Source organism: Palaemon carinicauda, chromosome 8, assembly GCF_036898095.1.
Source record: "Palaemon carinicauda isolate YSFRI2023 chromosome 8, ASM3689809v2, whole genome shotgun sequence".
NCBI lineage: Eukaryota > Metazoa > Arthropoda > Malacostraca > Decapoda > Palaemonidae > Palaemon > Palaemon carinicauda.
The window spans coordinates 139281023-139303285 of NC_090732.1; the positions used below are offsets into that span (position 1 = coordinate 139281023).

At 39.7% G+C, this 22263-nt stretch overlaps 1 protein-coding gene across 2 annotated transcripts in view; it reads right to left on the reverse strand.

The window, feature by feature from the left end:
- Window positions 1–22263, reverse strand: part of LOC137645015 (centrosomal protein of 128 kDa-like) — a 157700-nt gene that overhangs the window by 10084 nt on the left and 125353 nt on the right. For both annotated transcript variants that reach the window (XM_068377879.1, XM_068377880.1), the window contains 2 exons: window positions 5344–5439; window positions 4950–5193 (listed from right to left, as the gene is read on the reverse strand). In XM_068377879.1, coding sequence (XP_068233980.1) covers window positions 4950–5193; window positions 5344–5439 — 340 coding nt within the window. The remainder of the gene's footprint in view (window positions 1–4949; window positions 5194–5343; window positions 5440–22263) is intronic.

Here is a 22263-nt window from a genome sequence, read left to right on the forward strand (position 1 = left end):
CATCTTTCACTGTCTCTTCAATTCTTGAACCAGCCTTCCTTACTCTCTTCACTTCTTTCCAAAACTTCTTATTCTCTTCATATGAATGACCCATTCCCTGACCCCACCTCAGGTCAGCTGCCCTCTTTGCCTCACTTACCTTGCGCTTTACTTCCACATTTTTCTCTCTATATCTTTCATACTTCTTTACACTATTACTCTGCAGCCATTCTTCAAAAGCCCTCTTTTTCTCTTCCACTTTTACCTTCACTCCTTCATTCCCCCATTCACTGCCCTTCCTCATGCTGCTTCCAACAAACTTCTTGCCACACACATCACTTGCAATCCCAACAAAATTTTCTTTTACAAACTTCCACTCCTCCTCTAAATTACCAGTATCTCTTACTTTCACTTTGTCATAGGCCATTTTCAACTTTTCTTGTTTTTTACTTTTTACCCCCGGTTTTATTAGCTCTTCAACCCTCACTAGCTCCCTTTTACATTCACCTACTTTATTCCCCCACTCTTTTGCTACAATTAATTTTCCTTCCACCCAAAAATGATCAGACATACTGTTACCCATACCCCTAAATACGTGCACATCTTTCAATCTTCCAAACATTCTTTTAGTCATCAACACATAATCCATTAGCGCCCTTTCTACCACTCTTCCATTTGCCATTCTTACCCATGTATACTTGTTTTTATCTTTCTTTTTGAAAAAGCTAAAACTTATCACCATCTCTTGCTCAACACACATATCTACCAGTCTCTCACCACTTTCATTTTCACCTGGTACGCCATACAGTACTTCCCAATGACACCTTCTACCTCTTCGGCACCCACTCTAGCATTTAAGTCACCCATGACAACTACATAATTCCTTCTACCCCGTCCTTCTACACACCTAGTTAATTCATTCCAGAACTCATTCCGCTCTTCTTCACTTTTCTCACAACCTGGCCCATATGCACTGACAAAAGCCCAACATTCCCTACCCAACCTAACCCTTACCCACATTAACCTAGATGATATCTCCTTCCATTTCCCTACTTTACCTGTCATCCATTCACTCAGCAATAAAGCCACACCTTCTCTTGCTCTTCCCCTTTCAATCCCAGACACTCTACCAGACATTTCACCAAACATCACTTCACCTTTCCCTTTTATCTTTGTCTCACACAAAGCTAATATATCCATCCTTCTATTCCTAAATATACTTCCAATCTCACATCTTTTACTCTCTATCGTACTACATCCACGCATATTCAAACACCCCAAAACTAGAGTGCAGGGAGCAGTCACTCTCCCCCCAGCTCCACCGCTTTGATGTCTCACAGGATTATAATACAGGAGAGGGGGTTCCCAGCCCCCTCGTCCCGCCCCTTTTAGTCGCCTCTTACGACACGCAGGGATACGTTGGCATTATTCTAATTGTTTATATATATATATATATATATATATATATATATATATATATATATATATATATATATATATATGTATATATATATATATATATATATATATATATATATATATATATATACCTCCCTCATCCAAAGATTCAGCAATATCAGATTTCCGTATACAGTACACGGTTCACCATTTGGTAACAATTTAGAAAATTATACAATAAAAAGTCAGAAAAAAGGAAGTTTCCATAGAGAAGGACTGCTATCCTCTCACTTGTTGCAAATGGAAAGTTACTTTACTCCCTCCAAATACTTCTGGTTTAAAAAGGTAGGAAATTCATCGTTTAGATTCCTCAATCATTTAAAATAAATGGTGAGCAGAGTTTGATGTATTTAGTTATTCTTAAATGATGTCTTTAAAAAGCTTTTTTCCAATAATTCATATAATCTCACCTTAAAAAATAAGACTCAACATGGAAGAGAAACTCTTAAAAAAAACATTTTGTTCCTGATCTATATCAGATATGAAAATACAATGTTTGGTAGAAGTCATAATATTTCATATTACCATTTTATATCATCTTTCAAAAGCATTTTTTTTTTTAAACAAGAAAATTATCAGAAATTTTATAAAAATCCTAATTTAATTATCTTAAATCCTGAAATAATACTACCTAAAAATAAATAATTATCATACGACAATATATATATATATATATATATATATATATATATATATATATATATATATATATATATATACACATATAAAAATAGCTTTTATTTTTCCTAACCATTCAAACTGAGTCCTCTAATTAGGAAGATTACTCTGGCACAAGCTGGAATCGGTAGGGAGATTACTTTGGCATGAGCTGGAATCGGTTGAGAGATTACTTTGGCTTAAGCTGGAATTGGACTGGAGATTACTTTGGCACAAGCTGGAATTGGTCATTGAAATGGACAACAGGCAGTTATCTGACATCAAGGTTGGTTATCAATCACTTTTGATACTTTAGCCAAGAACTTAGAAGGGTGGTTTGAGGAGGGAAATTATATCAAAGGACTCAGGTTTCAATGGTTAGGAAAAATACAAATTACTTTTAAAATTTGGTATTTATTCCCACATGATATACAAACCCCTCTTCTTCTAATTCGGGAGACACTGCTTGGCGAGTTGGTAGTCTCCTTGGAACCATAACTGGAAGGTTGTGTAACTTCTCTGAAAGTGTTCCACACTTGATTTGTGGAGAACAAAAAGCGAGGATGCTATCGCCCACTATATTTTTACCATAATAATGATAAACAGATAGGATCTGGGTCATACAATGAATTGTACAGCACTATGCAAAAGGAAACCCTACCCCCAAGGGCATCAGTAACAGGTTGGCATTAGCTTCATACTCCAGCTTGGATGAGAGGTGGGAAGATATATGGTACTTCTTTGATTACAAAGAATGGTGCTCTGAAATGTAACTTCCCAGCATCTGGTCCAACCAGCTTGTAATACTTCTATCGCTGACCCTAAGGAGAAGTGCAGAAAAATGAAGCCAGTTATACTTCTTTTCAATACTGCCACAAGTCAAAATGTTACCATAGACGAGATGTAATCCGTTCCAAGAGGAAGCTGGCTTGCTAAACAATGGCATGAGCAGCTACCATATGAATGGCAGAAGCAAGGGACAGTGGCAATAACCTGGAGAATGACCACATATTCATATGATCAGTGGCCAAGCTCCCTCTCCATCCAAGCTAGGACCGGTGAGGGCTAGGCAATGATTGTTGATGATTCAGCAGATAGACCTACAGTCTCCCCCAAAACCTAATCTTTAGGTCACAAGGATGGGTATGGTTCCAGACACTACAAGAAACTATCAAGCTTGAGTAGGACTCGAATCATAGTCTGGCAGATTGACAGGAAGAGACTTTTCCAATACGCCACCACAACCCTACGGTCCAAGCATAAAGGTGTCAAGGGACTTGTGAGTACATTATCGCACGTAGAAGGATGTGAAGGTTGTCTGCTTTTTCTCGGAAACATGCTGCCAGCACTTGGCCGACTGACAGGTTTTCTTTATTAGAGAGTGGGGGGGGCAATACTCCTGACTTTGTGAGCCCTGGTTTCCTTTGGGTCAATATTGTAAAGGATACATGGATCTCTAGGTGTAAGGGGAAGCTGATGATTCATCGTTGATGACAGTAAGTGTAATGGAGAGAGAAAGGGGTGGGGTGGGCACTCAGGCGAGTAACTCACCAACTGTATGGGAGTTGCACAAGGTGAATAAAAAGAAAACTTGCGGTTTTACCCCCGAATAAATACGAGAAGCTGACTGCAAGAGGCCAAGGTGCTAGAAGAAGAGGGCGATGGCACAACAGGGTGCTTTTCAGTTGGCGTGCGGAGAGTTACAGTTGGAGCATGCTCAAAGATTGGGGATAAAGATGTAACAAGTATCAACCTCTAGTGAACAATATCCTGCTTTGCTGTGGAAAGCAGAAGAATCCACATAGTCAGGAAAACCTGATAAAACACTTGGCCGCCATCCTTATTGTCTCGTATTGTGAACTCGAGGATGAAGGAGCAGGAGGGGGAGTTTCAACATCTCACTCACTTTCGAAACCAAAGCTATTGGAGGAGAATTATTGCATCTAGATTGCTTTTTCTTTCAACCATGAAATTTCTCTCATTGAGAGGCCAACCACTCCCTACACACAACACACAGAGACTTCGACGTGCTGCGATGTCCTCTACAAGCCAGACAAAAAGGATGAGAATCAACATCTAAACAACTCGTGTATATTCCATAATGATGACCATCCACACCAGTACATGTTGTCATCAAACAAATTTGCTTTGCACTTATGCTGTAACGCATTGAAAAACTGCAACAACACAAGTGCAGGTCAGAGCCTGTCCACCCTACACACTGTTGGAAAGAGGCTGCCATATTGACTGCCAGATCGTTGATAATCCTTCATCACACATACCGAGCTTGCACCAGAGTAAACCCCATTTAAATGACGAAGGTTTGTTTCACATGTGAACAATCACTTATCAAGGAGTTAAGTATCGTGCTTTTTCAAAATTTCTAATTCTTTCGCAAAAGTAGGATATCATTTTGAGAAAAAAAAAAAATATTTATCTGTATATTTTTGCAATTTTTCTTGATTTAAAATACAGTACTGTACTGTGTTATGTAATGAAAAATTAAATTATTGTTTAGTAAATAAGATAATTCAAATTCTTCAAAGTAAAAGATTTTCAGCTCATCATTCTTTCCTCTATACATATGAATACACTACAGCATAAGAATAAATATATCACACTTATGGAAGTAAACACATCATTAAAGAGCAATGCATATGGAAGTAACATTGCAGTCTCAAAGATATAAAACCTGTCAAAATCTAATTACCCTCAGAAAATACCAGTTGCATTACAGAAGCAGTTATGCTTGCTTCAATACGCATAATGATGGCATTAAAAATTCAATCTACTCAATTTGCTTGATATAATCTGCCAGAAAAGCTGATTAAAAAAAATTACTCTACTCTACTAACCTGTACTAGTATCCTCTGATGTACCAACTATAATTTGATTATTTTCAGCAATTGGAAAGTTAGTGTCTTTTCTTGGCCAGGTTGCAACATCACGAACAACATTTAAAAGCTTTTGGTGCTTCAAGGACTCTTTAACTGTACGTAATTCTTCCTTTAGGTGTACATTCTGAGTATTGCAGTCAATAATAATATTTTCTATAACCCGGAGTTTTTCTATATATTCCAGTTCAAAAGCATGCACCTTCTGTTGAATGTTTATGCGTGTTTACATATGTTGGGTGTCAACATTTTATTTTTATAAAATTCCAAATATCTATTTCAATAAAAATTATTTCAATATAGTCTTTCAAACAGTTCTTAACATACCATAAAATGTATAAAAAACATCACATACCTGATTTAACTGATCCTTTTCTGAAAATAATTGACTGGATTGATGTTCCTTTGACATTTTGATTCGTTTTTCTAGACATTCTTGCTCTTTCTGATACTGAAATAAATATGCAATCATGACAAAAATATATATTTCCTTAAAGTCTAAATACATCTACAATGAATAGGATACAGGCATCTATTGACCCAGATTTTGATGTGAGCAATTATTAAGCAAGTCCTCTCATCTTAAATCTGCACAAGGGTTGTTTTCTGAATGATGTGCAATGTCAAGTTTGTGTAATTTTAACTAATAATTTCCATTCCATAATGGTAAAGATGATAGATTGGTTCCATGACTAAGTAAATATATATATATATATATATATATATATATATATATATATATATATATATTTCTGGGGGGCCTGTGACGGCCGGTGAGAAAGGTCCTTCCTTATACCTTTCCTAATATAAATCTTCCAAATATACTAGAGAAAGATAAAAGCATGGAATGCAGAGGTTACAACCCTCGCGCGAACACCTTGTAGGTGTCGTGTATTAAACAAAGGCGTGTGTAAACCACTATTCACAGGTTGTCTTCCATTTAGATAATCCCTTCATCAATGGGGAGGGCCGTGACAGGCCCTAGATAACATGGTTGATCTCCCCAACGACACCTACCACGCGCGCCCTCTAGGACATCCTTCTTTAATTGGACTTCAAGCAAGCATAGTTTTTTTGGGCACAGTGTTTTTTCGAAGAATTTCTCGTTATTTCAACATGACTGACGTTGTTACTTCACCCTTACCAATGTTAAGTACCATAATTTGTTTTGGCAGTTTTTGACAGTACCGGGCATTTGTTCTATTTCCATTATGGTGGTTTTTAGTTTTGGAAGCGATTGTCCTGCCGAGATATCGGCAGCCATTTTGGGTATGTTCGCTTCGGTAAATTTTCTAGTTAATTTTGCCCATCTGGTACTCTGTCGGATAGGTTATATCACTTATGTTTTATGGCCTTTTATGTTATCATTAATTATTATTAATTTTTACTATGGTATTTATTTGCTTGCAAGTCCAATTTGGACCTACGAAGAATAGCGATTTAAGATAGCGTTTTAAAGCATAGTAACGATTTAAAGCTTAGCGTTTTAAAGCATAGTAACGATTTAAAGCTTAGCGATTTAGTCTGTTAATTTGTACCCTCCTGGAGGGTTCGTTTTAGACTATATCCTTGTTTTTTGGTTACGTTGTCGTTATTCTTCGTTATTACTATTACTAAGAAAAGCAATCAATTTTATTAAATTTCTTATTTATTGTGTGATGTTAATTTTTAATATGTAACCTTGAGAGCGAAAGCATAGAGTGCTCGTTTCCTGTTCTACAGGTATGAGTTATCCTTTCTCTCGTTTTCTTTGAGTAAGAGAGGTGAATTTCCCGTTCTTCGTTTTTATACGATCACGGGTTATTCAGGCCTCTTCTCAGTATCAGAATTGATGATAGTACGTTTAATATTATAAACGATTTATTGATGTGGTTACTGTTAATATAGCTAACACTATTATTAGGTACGTTAGTGTATGAGTCATTAATTGGGGTCGTTTTATACCGACACCCTTAGCTCCGCCTTGAGTTATGCTTGGCTCCGCCTTGAGTTATGCTCCGCTATAATGGATACTCATTGGGTGAGAACTAGTTATCGTTCCGGAGCAGATTTTTGGAGTGCAACGGTGAAATCCGGCACTCGGACTCCGGCTGAAGCCTTTTACACACGAACCTTTGTCATGTTTGATCACAATTACACAGTTAAGGCCCCCGTTTTCATCGTATCTCCGGCTTCACTGGAGATAACTCATTCATTGAGGATAATGTTATCGTACCGGAGACGGTCACGATTTCACGATGACGGGCCTTTGCTACCGGACCTCCGGTAAAAACAGAGATCAAGCAGGAGTCCAGAACCGGAGTTAACAGTGTGATATCGATGAAGTTTAGAGATTCATGCTATGTGGTTACTGGTTTTCTATTATAATTTCTTATTTTATTAAGGTGTTAGCTACTACCATACTCACACATTAATTAAGATTTAAGTGTTTCTGATTCATAAGTCAATGACAAGAATCTCAAGGAACATCCAGACTTATGTCTTCTTTCTTTTTACAGAAAGTCCGCTGCACTGCCAGGGGCTGCTCCGCTGCCTTTACTGATCCCATGGGCCATGATCTATGCCGGGCCCATGCCCATTGCGCCATATCCTTCTCTCGGGAACCGGGACAAGCCCCCTATACGATATGGTTTCCGGAGGCATGCATGCTCTGCTATGGGCTGTCAGCCCTACTCCTGAGCGAGGAGGTAAGTTGGTTCTAGTGTCCCTGTTAATATTCTTTGCGAAGAATTAATTGCTCTTTGTATATTGACTTCAGTTTTGACTTCATCATTAATTCCCTCTCCTCTTTCAGGCTGATGATGAATCTCTCAGGGAGGCGAGAGCTACTCTCCGGACTTGGGTGTCAGGGTTTGGGAGGAATGCGCCTGCTGGCGCACCCTATCTTCTTGATGGAGACATGGCTTCTCGCCTATTCCCAGGCTCTACTACTGCAGCAGTTTCACCGGAGACAGCGGCCCCGTTAATTGAAGTGATTAGAGAAACCATTCTAACTGAGGAAGAGGTTTTAGTGACGGAGGCCGAGCCCTACCTAGGTCTGGACGAGGAACCCATGGATGAGCAGGTAGGTGGTGTTGAGTTGGTGGACCCCCTTTCACCCCACACTCCTTCCTCTTCTACTTCCTTTCACGGCTTTGATAAACCTACGGCTTCTCCTCTAGGTTCCTCCATTCCTGTACGACCCAAGGTGAAGCCACTACGTACCTTTAAGCCTTCAGCTTTGCCATTATCAGTGTCACCGGTTCCGGGACCCTCAAAGGATCCTGATGTTCATATTGCTATACCTAAAACTGTGACTCCTAAGAAGTCAAAGTCTACTAAGTCCAGGGCTTCGTTAGAGGATCAAGCTCGGGAGCCCCCTTTATCCGCCGCCATGGTCAGGGATATTGTGAAAGAGCAGATACAACAATATCTTCAACAGTCTAGGGCAGACCGAGGAGCTATGACGGAGCTCAAAGATATGGTGGCAAGTCTCATCCGTTCCGGAACTCAGATGCCCCCTCCTTCAGCCCCGGACGCATCGAAGTTACCTCCCTTCGAGAAAAACAACCCTTGGAGGTTTGCCTTACATGCTCCATATATTGATGGTGCCATAACTCTAGAGGGCATAGGCACCCGTCCTCTAGAGGACTTAGAATTTTACCCTCCGGGACTAGAATTCCCATTCAACGGCTTCGTCCGATTGAAAGAACATGCCTTGGTTAGGTTAGACAAGGTACCGAAGGAAACGGTAATATTCCCTAAAGAGCAGGCCCAATCTTTCTGGGCCAGGACGTTGTCAGACTGGGGTTGCACTAATTCCAAGCTCACCCCACACAAAGGAGCCTACACCATATTTACAGCTTCTCCAGGTATTACCTTGCCTATTACAGATAAAGTGGCAGCTCTTACTTTTCAGGCTATCAAAGAAGGTTCTGCCATGCCAGCTCTTAAAGAGACCGATCCCACCTCCATGCTCATTCCGAGTACCGTTACTATCTGGGATGATGCCCCCGCTACTTTCACAGTAGGGAAGTTAGACCCAGACTGTGCCTCTAATCTGTTCTCCGAGAAGCTTCCTAAATTACCAGATATTCTTCTCAAGACTGAGTTTGAGGCACGGAATAGGTTGGCTAGGTCTCTCCACTCCATTACCTCCGTGGAGTCCCTAACCTCACTTTACCCGACCGAGACCATGTTCCGGGTATTCACAAAGAACCTGTCTCTGTCCTTCCAAATCGACTTACACGAGTTTTGTTCGGCTCGGGTTAGTTGCAGGAAGCACGTTCTTTCTGAGGCCACGATCAGGCATGAACCGAATAGGCTGATAGCTTCCCCCTGCTGGGGTAAGAACCTTTTTCCTCAGGAGGAGGTGAACAAGGTACTACAAGACGCTGCGAGAGCAAATCAAAATTTGCAAGTGAGGTGGGGCCTCACTGCCAAAAAGAGGGTTGAAGGGCAAAAACAAAACTTCTTCAGGAAGAAACAGAGGTTTGCCCCTTACAAGACGAGCCGAGGTCACTACCAACAATCGTCGATTGCCCACTCGTCTTCACAGTCTCCCACTGCTTCGTCTCCTCTACAGCCGAAACACCCTCAACAGGTGGTCTACCTCACTGCTCCCCCAGGTACCCAACCCAACCCCGTTTGGATGCCCTCACCCGCATACATCCCTAGCTACGGACCCTCAGGTCCCTTTCGTGGACACCAGAGAGGTAGCTACAGGGCTAGAGGACAGTTCCGTCAACGAGGCGGACCTAGGACAAGGGGTTCTCGAGGAGGGAAAGAACCTAGATTCACTCCCTCGCAATGATATAGTTCCGGTAGGGGGGAGACTATACCACTTTCGAGACCGTTGGACCTTCAGTCCGTGGGCTCACAGCATAGTCTCCAAAGGCTTGGGGTGGAAATGGTCACAAGGTTCCCCTCCTCCTCCAGTGACCTTCTTCCAGAGACCCACATCCATTCTGAGAGAGTACACCACCGAGTTACTACAGAAAAAAAGCAATCAAACGGGTTCGATCGCTGAAGTTCCAAGGCCGCCTGTTCACAGTTCCGAAGAAAGGCTCGTCGGCATTGAGAGTGGTCCTGGACTTGTCAAAGCTAAATTCTTACATCCTCTGCGACAAGTTCCGGATGTTGACCATCTCTCAGGTACGTACCCTGCTTCCCCGTGGGGCCGTCACCACCTCTATCGATCTTACCGACGCCTATTATCACGTACCAATAGCTCGAAACTTCTCTCCTTACCTAGGTTTCCGTCTAGGCAGGAAAGCCTTTGCATTCAAAGTCATGCCCTTCGGCCTCAACATTGCACCCAGGATATTCACGAAACTGGGAGAGACGGTGCTAGAACAACTCAGGAACCAAGGGATTCAGATCGTTGCTTATCTGGACGATTGGCTTATTTGGGCTCGGTCAGCCCTGGAGTGCAACAGAGCTACGAAGAAAGTACTTCGTTTTCTCGCCAACCTGGGATTTCGGGTCAATCTCCAAAAATCCCGCCTACTTCCATCAGACCGCTTCGAATGGTTAGGCATACAGTGGGACCTTGCACGGCACAAGCTGGTTCTACCTCCCAAAAAGGTAAGAGAAATAGCTTCCAAGGTCAAGAATTTTCTAAAACACAGGCAGGTGTCCAGAAGAGCCTTAGAAAGAATCCTCGGCCTTCTGCAATTCGCCTCAGTAACAGATCGCCTATTGAAAGCCAAACTCAAAGACATCAATCGAGTTTGGAGAAAGAGAGCCACAGTACCTTTAAGAGACAAGGTCTCGAAAATCCCCTCTGTCTTGAAAATGAGATTACAGCCATGGTCCGAATCGAAGAACCTTTCCAAATCGGTTCCTCTTCAATTCCCACCCCCACAAGTGACAATTCATACAGACGCGTCTCTGAGTGGATGGGGGGGTTACTACGAACGTCAGATGTTTCAGGGCTCTTGGTCACCCGCCATGAAACACTTCCACATCAATGTTCTCGAAGCCATGGCAGTGTTCTTGACCCTGAAGAGGCTCTCTCCTCCGAGGTCGACCCACATCAGAGTAGTGTCAGACAGCACAGCCGTAGTACACTGCATCAACAGAGGAGGATCCAAGTCGCCCAACCTGAATCAGATCCTGGTCACTATCTTCACCTTGGCAGCAGAAAAGAACTGGTTCCTGTCAGCAACCCACCTAGCGGGAGTCCAGAATGTGATAGTGGACTCACTATCCAGGATGAAACCACTGGAATCAGAATGGTCTCTGGACATAATTTCATTCCAGTGGATACTCAGGCTGGTTCCGGGCCTTCAGGTAGATCTATTCGCAACTCAGATGAATCACAAACTTCCTTGTTATGTGACACCAAACATGGACCCTCAGGCTTATGCCATAGACGCATTAACCCTGGATTGGAACCATTGGAGGAAGATTTACCTATTTCCACCAGTGAATCTTCTAATGAAAGTATTGCACAAACTACGCTCCTTCCGGGGGACAGTGGCCTTAGTAGCACCTCACTGGCCAAAGAGCAGTTGGTTTCCTCTCCTCCTCGAGCTGAAACTCCGACCCTTCCGGATTCCATTCCCCAAACTAACCCAAGTAATTCAAACACAGACTGTGTCAGATTCCTCAAGGATAGCCAAAACCCTAACTTTGTGGACTTCATGAAGTTTGCAGCGCATAAAGACGCAAACATTGACCCGGAAAACGTTCTCTTCATCGAAGCGGACAAAAGGGACTCGACAATTCGTCAATATGATTCGGCTGTTAAGAAATTAGCAGGTTTCTTAAAGAATTCAGACCACACTCGTATGACTCCGAATTTAGCCATCTCGTTCTTTAGGTTCTTATTTGACAAGGGCTTGGCAGCTAGCACTATAACTACCATCAAGTCAGCTCTGAAGAAGATATTCCTGGTTGGGTTTAACATTAATCTAGCTGATTCCTATTTCTCATCTATTCCAAAAGCATGTGCTAGGCTTCGGCCGTTGGATCGGCCACAAAAAGTCTCTTGGTCTCTGAACAATGTCCTCAAACTCGCGTCGGACACTGACAACGAGTCCTGCTCTTATATCACTCTGCTTAGGAAGACGTTATTTCTATCAGCTATGGCCTCAGGTGCTAGAATCTCAGAACTAGCAGCGCTCTCACGTAACCCGGAAAACATAGATTTCCTCCCTACAGGCGAAGTACTGCTTACCCCAGACAGAGCTTTCCTAGCAAAAAATGAGGACCCGCAAATAGGTGGTCCCCTTGGAAGATCATCTCTCTTCCCCAGGATCCTTCGCTGTGTCCAGTCACTACTCTCAGGACCTTTTTAGCTAGATCTGCCACCCGCTCGTCTGGCCCCTTATTTATCAGGGAACAAGGTGGTACTTTGACCATTCAAGGTATCAGACAACAAATCCTCTACTTCATTAAACATGCTAACCCGGAATCATTTCCCCATGCTCATGATATACGGTCAATAGCTACCTCTATCAATTACTTCCAGAACATGGACTTTGATGACCTTAAAAAATACACGGGTTGGAAGTCTCCTATGGTTTTCAAACGCCACTATCTAAAGAACTTACAGGCCCTTAAATACCCTACGGTTGCAGCGGGGAGTCTTATCTCCCCCCATTAATCTCTGATTATTTCTTTATTCCATCTCTTCTCTCCTCCCTCCTGACCACCTCTCATACCACGTCGCCACTCTCCTGGGTGGTTCGTTAGCCCTAAGTTATTTTGCCATGTTTAATTGTTATGATTTAACTGTTATTGTAATTATCATTCCTGTAAAGTTTAGATATGCTTAGACATGTAAGGTTGATTCCTTTCACGACGGGACACTCAGGTGATCCCTGGTCCTCATATTATTTTAGCATTACATCCCCTATGCCTATGGCTAGTTTATGATTTATGTTTACTTACAGTATTATATTATTGCCTTACATGGTGTTTGTTTTCTCCTTATGTTATTAATTTATTGGGCTTGGAAGGCATTCTCTGGTACATTCTCACCGGCCGTCACAGGCCCCCCAGAAAAGGGATTTTGACGAAGGAAAAATCTATTTCTGGGAAGAGGCCTGTGACGCCCGGTGAAACCCTTCCCGGTTATTTGATACGGACCCCACCCCTCTTTTTCCTTGCCAAGCCATATGTTCTTGCAGAAGGATGTCCTAGAGGGCGCGCGTGGTAGGTGTCGTTGGGGAGTTCAACCATGTTATCTAGGGCCTGTCACGGCCCTCCCCATTGATGAAGGGATTATCTAAATGGAAGACAACCTGTGAATAGTGGTTTACACACGCCTTTGTTTAATACACGACACCTACAAGGTGTTCGCGCGAGGGTTGTAACCTCTGCATTCCATGCTTTTATCTTTCTCTAGTATATTTGGAAGATTTATATTAGGAAAGGTATAAGGAAGGACCTTTCTCACCGGGCGTCACAGGCCTCTTCCCAGAAATAGATTTTTCCTTCGTCAAAATCCCTTATATATATATATATATATATACATAACATTTTCCTGCTTCCTTTTTCACTTAATAATACATAAAACATACACTCCAATTACACATATATATATATATATATATATATACAGTAGGGTCCCGAATTATGCGAGAATTTGGTCGATTAATGACCTCGTGTAAATGGAAAATCGCGAATTTCGAAACACACAACTAACAGAAATAATTCCATTGTGGCCATGGCAACCAGCAATTTGCCTATTCAAATGTGTTTACTACCCATTTCCAATACTTTCTTTGTACTATACTGTATTTCTTTATAATATCAAATTGTTTTTGTAAATAAATAAAACATTTAATATACTTTAAAGTTCTAATAACTTGAAAAATGGTTAAAATTATAACCAGGATAGGTGTAAACACCATATATTTCCCGTTACAACACAACCCAAAATACAGACAAATTTTAATGTTTGTCATATCTATTGTATAATACAACTGGTGAATAGCAAAACCATCACTCTATAGACAAGCTTGTTGTATGATTGAAAATCCAGAATTATCAAAATAAAGGCGATTTTATATCATGCGTTTCCTAAACACGCTAAAAAGCAGAATAGAAAACGACAACCAATGTTTTGTTTACGTTTAACTCTGATCACAACGAAGAAACAGACGCATTTATACATCTGTGTTTTTGAATTGACAGCAATTTTACCAAGTATAGATTATATGTTGAATTTGTTATTACCAATGTTTTAATTATTTTTTTATTAGAACTTTCAAATAAATGAAATGAATGCCATTTATGAAATGTTTTTCTTTATGATGCCGCCTGAAACGGAAACCTTCCATTTGTTTACGCTCCATCTTCGATCATAATAAACAAACGAATGCATTAAACACACATGATCTAAGTCATAACTAATGATATTACAAACATTTAGTAAACATTATGTTATTACAAATATTTTACTTACCGTATCCATATAAATTCCTAAATTCGTAGCAAAGCTGGAAATTTTTTTTTCCTTATGCGTTTAATCCACAATAGCAAACTGCCGCTAATGACAGAGTGATAACTTACGATAATTCTAAACTGTTACGAAAGATAATTGTCCTTTCCATATCCAAAATACTTTTCCTAACTTCAGTTATAAGTCAACTTGTACCCACCTCAATTATGGATCCATATGCAAAAAAGGTAAAGAAGAAAGTACTAGGCCTATTTTTAAAGTCACCGAACAATTAGGTTACCGCTATAACGTTCGATGAGAGAGAGAGAGAGAGAGAGAGAGAGAGAGAGAGAGAGAGGGATGGTTTTAAAGTACTAAACAATAAATATGATATGTTATAACACATTGGTGTTTATGTAATATTAACTGTATAGATGGTTTGAATAAGTTAAGAAATGGTGTAAACAATTCTTTGTTATTGTATTCGCGCGGAAGCTAGACATCAGCTGATGTGATCACAGCCAAAAGTAAAACAAAAATAAGTTAGCAATACTCGATTTTTAAAACACACCCGAAATTTAACAACATAAGTACATGTTTTATTATAGCGCAATTGACATTTAAAGAGTAAAAATTTTCTGGAATAGAATGGTGTTTCCTAAAAAATAGTGGTTTGCGGACGAAATCGGTTACCGTATTTTAAGCTATGATTGAAATGGATGTATACACGGTATAATTTTTTCGTTTTGTATTTAATTGACACTTCAAGAAAACCGATTTTGGTTTCTTCATCTATTTGTAAGTATTGTATAACGAGAGAGAGAGAGAGAGAGAGAGAGAGGAGAGAGAGAGAGAGAGAGATTATGACGCAGAAGGTTACAGACCTAGAACAGGGGAGTGATGAGATAGGCTGGGTGGACTGGCAGGGGAGACGGTAGGAGACGGGGGAAGGGGGGATTTGGTTGCCAGTGGCTAAAAATAGATTCTGAAAGACGGTAAAGGGAAAAAACGAATCCCATCGAATAAACAGAATAAGGAAAGGGAATAAGATCCAGAGCAATAATAGATATAATGGAATGAAAATGACTAGATGGTGTTAGTTGTGATAAGAATAATTTAGATATTTGAAATAAGAGTGTCTGAGGAGGTATAGAAGGAATTCGTGATAAATATAGAGGAATATCAAAGGATACAGTTAGTTTGCATTAAAGGGTTTGTTATCGTTTATCGGCAGTGAATAGCCTAAACTTCGGTAACGAGTCGTCAATATTTTGTCATATTTTAAGCAGTATACATTTGATTTGCAAACATTGGTTTTGTAGAGTAGACGGTAAAATAAAATCTAGAGAGAGAGAGAGAGAGAGAGAGAGAGAGATTTCTGCCATCAAATCTCTCTCTCTCTCTCTCTCTCTCTCTCTCTCTAGATTTTATTTTACCTCTCTCTCTCTCTCTCTCTCTCTCTCTCTCTCTCTCTCTCTCTCTCTAGATTTTATTTTACCGTCTACTCTACAAAACCAATGTTTGCAAATCAAATGTATAGCCTACTGTTTAAAATATGACAAAATATTGACGACTCGTTACCGAAGTTTAGGCTATTCACTGCCGATAAACGAACCCAGTCTACTCGTGAAAACCTTGAACGCCCAGAGGGAAAAATAAGGCTTTTAAATATACTGTACTAAACAAAAATAATGCTTTAATATACCATCATTAACACTACCATTACAATTATCGTAAGGTTGGAGAAAGATAAAGATTGCCGAGAACGTAACCACATTTCTGTTTACATTTTGTCAGCTGGACTCGCACAGTTAACAGTTGATTTCATTGTTGTGGAATTTTATCCTTAAATAGGCTATTCATCATGAAATTATGTTAATGAAATGTAATGTTAATATTGTTTTGTAACATTTATTATAAATCACCGTATTTAGGGCTACCAATATACTTAAAAAGACTATAGATTTGATACATTTTGTAGTGCTTGACTCGCGAACTTTGAACAGCCTCGTGGATACAGAAAATTTATTTTTGAAAAATAGCGATCGTGGAAAAGGGGAATCGTGTAATTCGAACACGCTTAATTCGGGACCCTACTGTATATATATATATATATATATATATATATATATATATATAGCAGATTTTGAAGCAAAGCGAAAAATCTATTTTTGGGTGTGATGGCCATGTTGTCCTGATGGAAGGTTCCTTTGGGCAGCTTTCTAAGGGGGTTTCCCACCGGCAGCCGTCATAACCGGCACAACCTTTCCCAGAGCCTTGCCTCCGTAGGGGAAAGTCGGAGCGGCTATCAAGCCGCCTATGTAGGCACCGGGCCGGCATTACTATCTACCCGGCAAGCGGGGAGAATGTAGGACGACGGCCAAAGAGTTTCGATAGCTAGGCTATTGCTAAAGAACAGAGAGGGGCAGGGAAAGGGTCTTGTATGTAGTGTTAGGAGAAGGTGGCAGGATTGCCGCCATTTCCAAACAGGGGTGAAACTTCGTTTCAATATCGGCGTCATCCTAGGCGGCAGAAAAATATCTATTCTTCAGCCTAGGGTCTGCCGAAACAAGGGTGAAACTTCGTTTCAATATCGGCGCCATCCTAGGCGGCAGAAAAATATCTATTCTTCAGCCTAGGGTCTGCCGAAACAAGACTTGTCTTCTAGACCGCAGGGGAGAAGGTGGCGGCATCATGCTACCACTTCAGGTGCGGCTTAGGGAAGCTAAACCTCCTACGCCGGCAACTATAAGCCGGTAGGGAGATGACTACTCACCCTGCAGCTCAGCCCCCGCCATAAAGACTGAATACTCTGAGGTTCTGTCGAAAACCCAAGCCGGGATACTCACCGGCAAGGGTGGGAAACAGGTAACACTAGCCTAGTCAAGCCGAAGTGTACTCCAAGGCCAGAACACGATAGGACACTCAGAAGGAAGGAGGGATTACCCTTAAATCTCCACAGGAGACGAGTATCGAGTTATATAACTAATTCTAGGAGATATACTATCTCCTGATGAATATATAAAACGATACATGAGGGTTAAACGGGGATAATGTATGAAAGTATACTAAAGCGCCTAGGCTAGGTAGCCTAGCGCGGGGCGAGATCTCGGCTACCTATAACGCCGAAACTCTAACGTATGCGATCGACATAAGAGGAGGAGGAAAATTGTATGCATAATCATATCTTCACTTGTATAATTGTGCCTAAATAGCTATAATTCATTAAAGCTAAACAACCAGGAATGTCGTTCTGCTGACTAAATAAAGCATGCCTGACGAATGACAGCGCCCAAAATGCCGCCTCCGGTGATTGACCACGCTCCACAAAACACAGTAAATTATGCTAATTTCACTGTGAAGCAGGAGCTAAAAATTATACACTGTAAAGATTAAATACTCAACTTTCCAGAGGCAGAAGATGCTTGAGAATGCATGATAAATCCTCTCAAGAACGATCAAGAACGTTAGACAACAGGGAAAACCACCGTGCGAAATCGCTACCGAAAAAGGAATGGGCGCCATTTTGGAGCCTTGTAATAGTATGGGAGGAAGGGTAACCTAGATAACGGCTCCCCTTCAGTTTCGCCACTCTTCCCCTCGAAGCGAAAACGCTATTCGGGGTGAAGATTGCCATGTGTCATATCAAGATATACGTCCCCTGATATTATGAAATATCCTTAAGAGAAATCTTAAGGATATTCGCACCGGGAGTTAGAATTCTGGAAACCTATGGTCAATTCTCTGGGAATATCACTGTAGCCAAATATCCCTTAGAATGCTGCCTAAAGGAACCTTCCATCAGGGCGACATGGCTTGAGCCCCCCCAAAATAAATAAATAAATAAATAAATATATATATATATATATATATATATACAGTAGGGTCCCGAATTATGCGAGAATTTGGTCGATTAATGACCTCGTGTAAATGGAAAATCGCGAATTTCGAAACACAACTAACAGAAATAATTCCATTGTGGCCATGGCAACCAGCAATTTGCCTATTCAAATGTGTTTACTACCCATTTCCAATACTTTCTTTGTACTATACTGTATTTCTTTATAATATCAAATTGTTTTTGTAAATAAATAAAACATTTAATATACTTTAAAGTTCTAATAACTTGAAAAATGGTTAAAATTACAACCAGGATAGGTGTAAACACCATATACATATTTCCCGTTATAACACAACCCAAAATACAGACAAATTTTAATGTTTGTCATATCTATTGTATAATACAACTGGTGAATAGCAAAACCATCACTCTATAGACTAGCTTGTTGTATGATTGAAAATCCAGAATTATCAAAATAAAGGCGATTTTATATCATGCGTTTCCTAAACACGCTAAAAAGACATAGAAAACGACAACCAATGTTTTGTTTACGTTTATCTCTGATCACAACGAAGAAACAGACGCATTTATACATCTGTGTTTTTGAATTGACAGCAATTTTACCAAGTATAGATTATATGTTGAATTTGTTATTACCAATGTTCTAATTATTTTTTATTAGAACTTTCAAATAAATGAAATGAATGCCATTTATGAAATGTTTTTCTTTATGATGCCGCCTGAAACGGAAACCTTCCATTTGTTTACGCTCCATCTTCGATCATAATAAACAAACGAATGTAATAAACACACATGATCTAAGTCATAACTAATGATATTACAAACATTTAGTAAACATTATGTTATTACAAATATTCTACTTACTGTATCCATATAAATTCCTAAATACGTAGCAAAGCTGGAAATTTTTTTTTCCTTATGCGTTTAATCCACAATAGCAAACTGCCGCTAATGACAGAGTGATAACTTACGCTAATTCTAAACTGTTACGAAAGATAATTGTCCTTTCCATATCCAAAATACTTTTCCTAACTTCAGTTATAAGTCAACTTTTACCCACCTCAATTATGGATCCATATGCAAAAAAGGTAAAAGAAGAAAGTACTAGGCCTATTTTTAAAGTCACCGAACAATTAGGTTACCGCTATAACGTTCGATGTGTGAGAGAGAGAGAGAGAGAGAGAGAGAGAGAGAGAGAGAGAGAGATGGTTTTAAAGTACTAAACAATAAATATGATAGGTTATAACACATTGGTGTTTATGTAATATTAACTGTATAGATGGTTTGAATAAGTTAAGAAATGGTGTAAATAATTCTTTGTTATTGTATTCGCGCGGAAGCTAGACATCAGCTGATGTGATCACAGCCAAAAGTAAAACAAAAATAAGTTAGCAATACTCGATTTTTAAAACACACCCGAAATTTAACAACATAAGTACATGTTTTATTATAGCGCAATTGACATTTAAAGAGTAAACATTTTCTGGAATAGAATGGTGTTTCCTAAAAAATAGTGGTTTGCGGACGAAATCGGTTACCGTATTTTAAGCTATGATTGAAATGGATGTATACACGGTATAATTTTTTCGTTTTGTATTTAATTGACACTTCAAGAAAACCGATTTTGGTTTCTTCATCTATTTGTAAGTATTGTATAACGAGAGAGAGAGAGAGAGAGAGAGAGAGAGAGAGAGAGAGAGAGAGATATTATGACGCAGGTTACAGACCTAGAACAGGGGAGGATGAAGGGGGGGGGGGGGGAGTGATGAGATAGGCTGGGTGGACTCGCAGGGGAGACGGTAGGAGACGGGGGAAGGGGGGATTTGGTTGCCAGGGGCTAAAAATAGATTCTGGAAGACGGTAAAGGGAAAAACGAATCCCATCGAATAAACAGAATAAGGAAAGGGAATAAGATCCAGAGGAATAATAGATATAATGGAATGAAAATGACTAGATGGTGTTAGTTGTGATAAGAATAATTTAGATATTTGAAATAAGAGTGTCTGAGGAGGTATAGAAGGAATTCGTGATAAATATAGAGGAATATCAAAGGATACAGTTAGTTTGCATTAAAGGGTTTGTTATCGTTTATCGGCAGTGAATAGCCTAAACTTCGGTAACGAGTCGTCAATATTTTGTCATATTTTAAACAGTATACATTTGATTTGCAAACATTGGTTTTGAAGAGTAGACGGTAAAATAAAATCTAGAGAGAGAGAGAGAGAGAGAGAGAGAGAGAGAGATTTCTGCCATCAAATCTCTCTCTCTCTCTCTCTCTCTCTCTCTCTCTCTCTCTCTCTCTCTCTAGATTTTATTTTACCGTCTACTCTACAAAACCAATGTTTGCAAATCAAATGTATAGCCTACTGTTTAAAATATGACAAAATATTGACGACTCGTTACCGAAGTTTAGGCTATTCACTGCCGATAAACGAACCCAGTCTACTCGTGAAAACCTTGAACGCCCAGAGGGAAAAATAAGGCTTTTAAATATACTGTACTAAACAAAAATAATGCTTTAATATACCATCATTAACACTACCATTACAATTATCGTAAGGTTGGAGAAAGATAAAGATTGCCGAGAACGTAACCACATTTCTGTTTACATTTTGTCAGCTGGACTCGCACAGTTAACAGTTGATTTCATTGTTGTGGAATTTTATCCTTAAATAGGCTATTCATCATGAAATTATGTTAATGAAATGTAATGTTAATATTGTTTTGTAACATTTATTATAAATCACCGTATTTAGGGCTACCAATATACTTAAAAAGACTATAGATTTGATACATTTTGTAGTGCTTGACTCGCGAACTTTGAACAGCCTCGTGGATACAGAAAATTTTTTTTTGAAAAATAGCGATCGTGGAAAAGGGGAATCGTGTAATTCGAACACGCTTAATTCGGGACCCTACTGTATATAATATATATATATATATATATATATATATATATATATATATATATATAATATATATATATATATATATATATATAAATTGGATATTGAAATTGGAAAAATCTATTTTTCGGTGAGATAGCCATGTCCTGCTGATGTAAGTTCCTCACTGGCAGTTTCTGCTTGGGATATTTGTGCGAGTGATATACCAGAGAAATTCTACCTTAAAGGTACCAACAGAGTTCTGACTTCTGGAGTGAATATCTCAGAAATATCGTGTATAAATCAGGGACGTGATAATAACAAGCCATGGCTATCCTTCCCCGGAAAGAGTTAACCTTGTATCAAAGGATAAGTTGAGGGAAGGGAAGGACATAGGCAAGTAAACCATTACAACTCCCGATTTCAATGTGCTACAACTAACATGTTTCCAGTTGAACCATTCCAGGAGAAGCCATTACATGATGCAAGGTCCCACATTGAGAATTGTGAGGGGATGGAAAGTAACGGGTGGGCCATTTGGATGGAAAGTAACAGGCGGGCCATTAGGACGACATGGCTATCTCACCCAAAAATAGGTTTTTCCTATGGCAAAATCCATTTTTTGAACTCGAGCCATGACGTCCTGATGGAAACGTACCAGAGAATTATTATTCTCAGTTGTGGCCAGGAGAATTTTAACCCTTTACACCCCATAGGCATAATCACACTTCCTGTAACATTGGTAACTAAGGTGCCAAGCTATGGAGCAAGCGATATGTTCCTAAATTGTAGCAAAGGAAATCAACGTCTCTGTCCCACTCTCAGTGGAGAAGATTTTTGTGTCCTGAAGATGAAAAACTGAAGTCTATAAAAGGAGGGTTAAAAATTGAGGTACACTACTTTTATTTTGTACAGTAGGTCCAATGAAAGGGAATGCAAAAAGGAACCGCAGTCTTTTATTGTTTCCAAACTTTTATTTTGTACAGTAGGTCCAATGAAAGGGAATGCAAAAAGGAACCGCAGTCTTTTATTGTTTCCAAAAGATGCATAAATGTAACCGTAAACAATTGTAACATTATATGCAGTAGATATATACAGAAAACCAGTTTTCCAACCCGAAAACTATGTAAAAGAGTAATAAAATAGTAACACTCA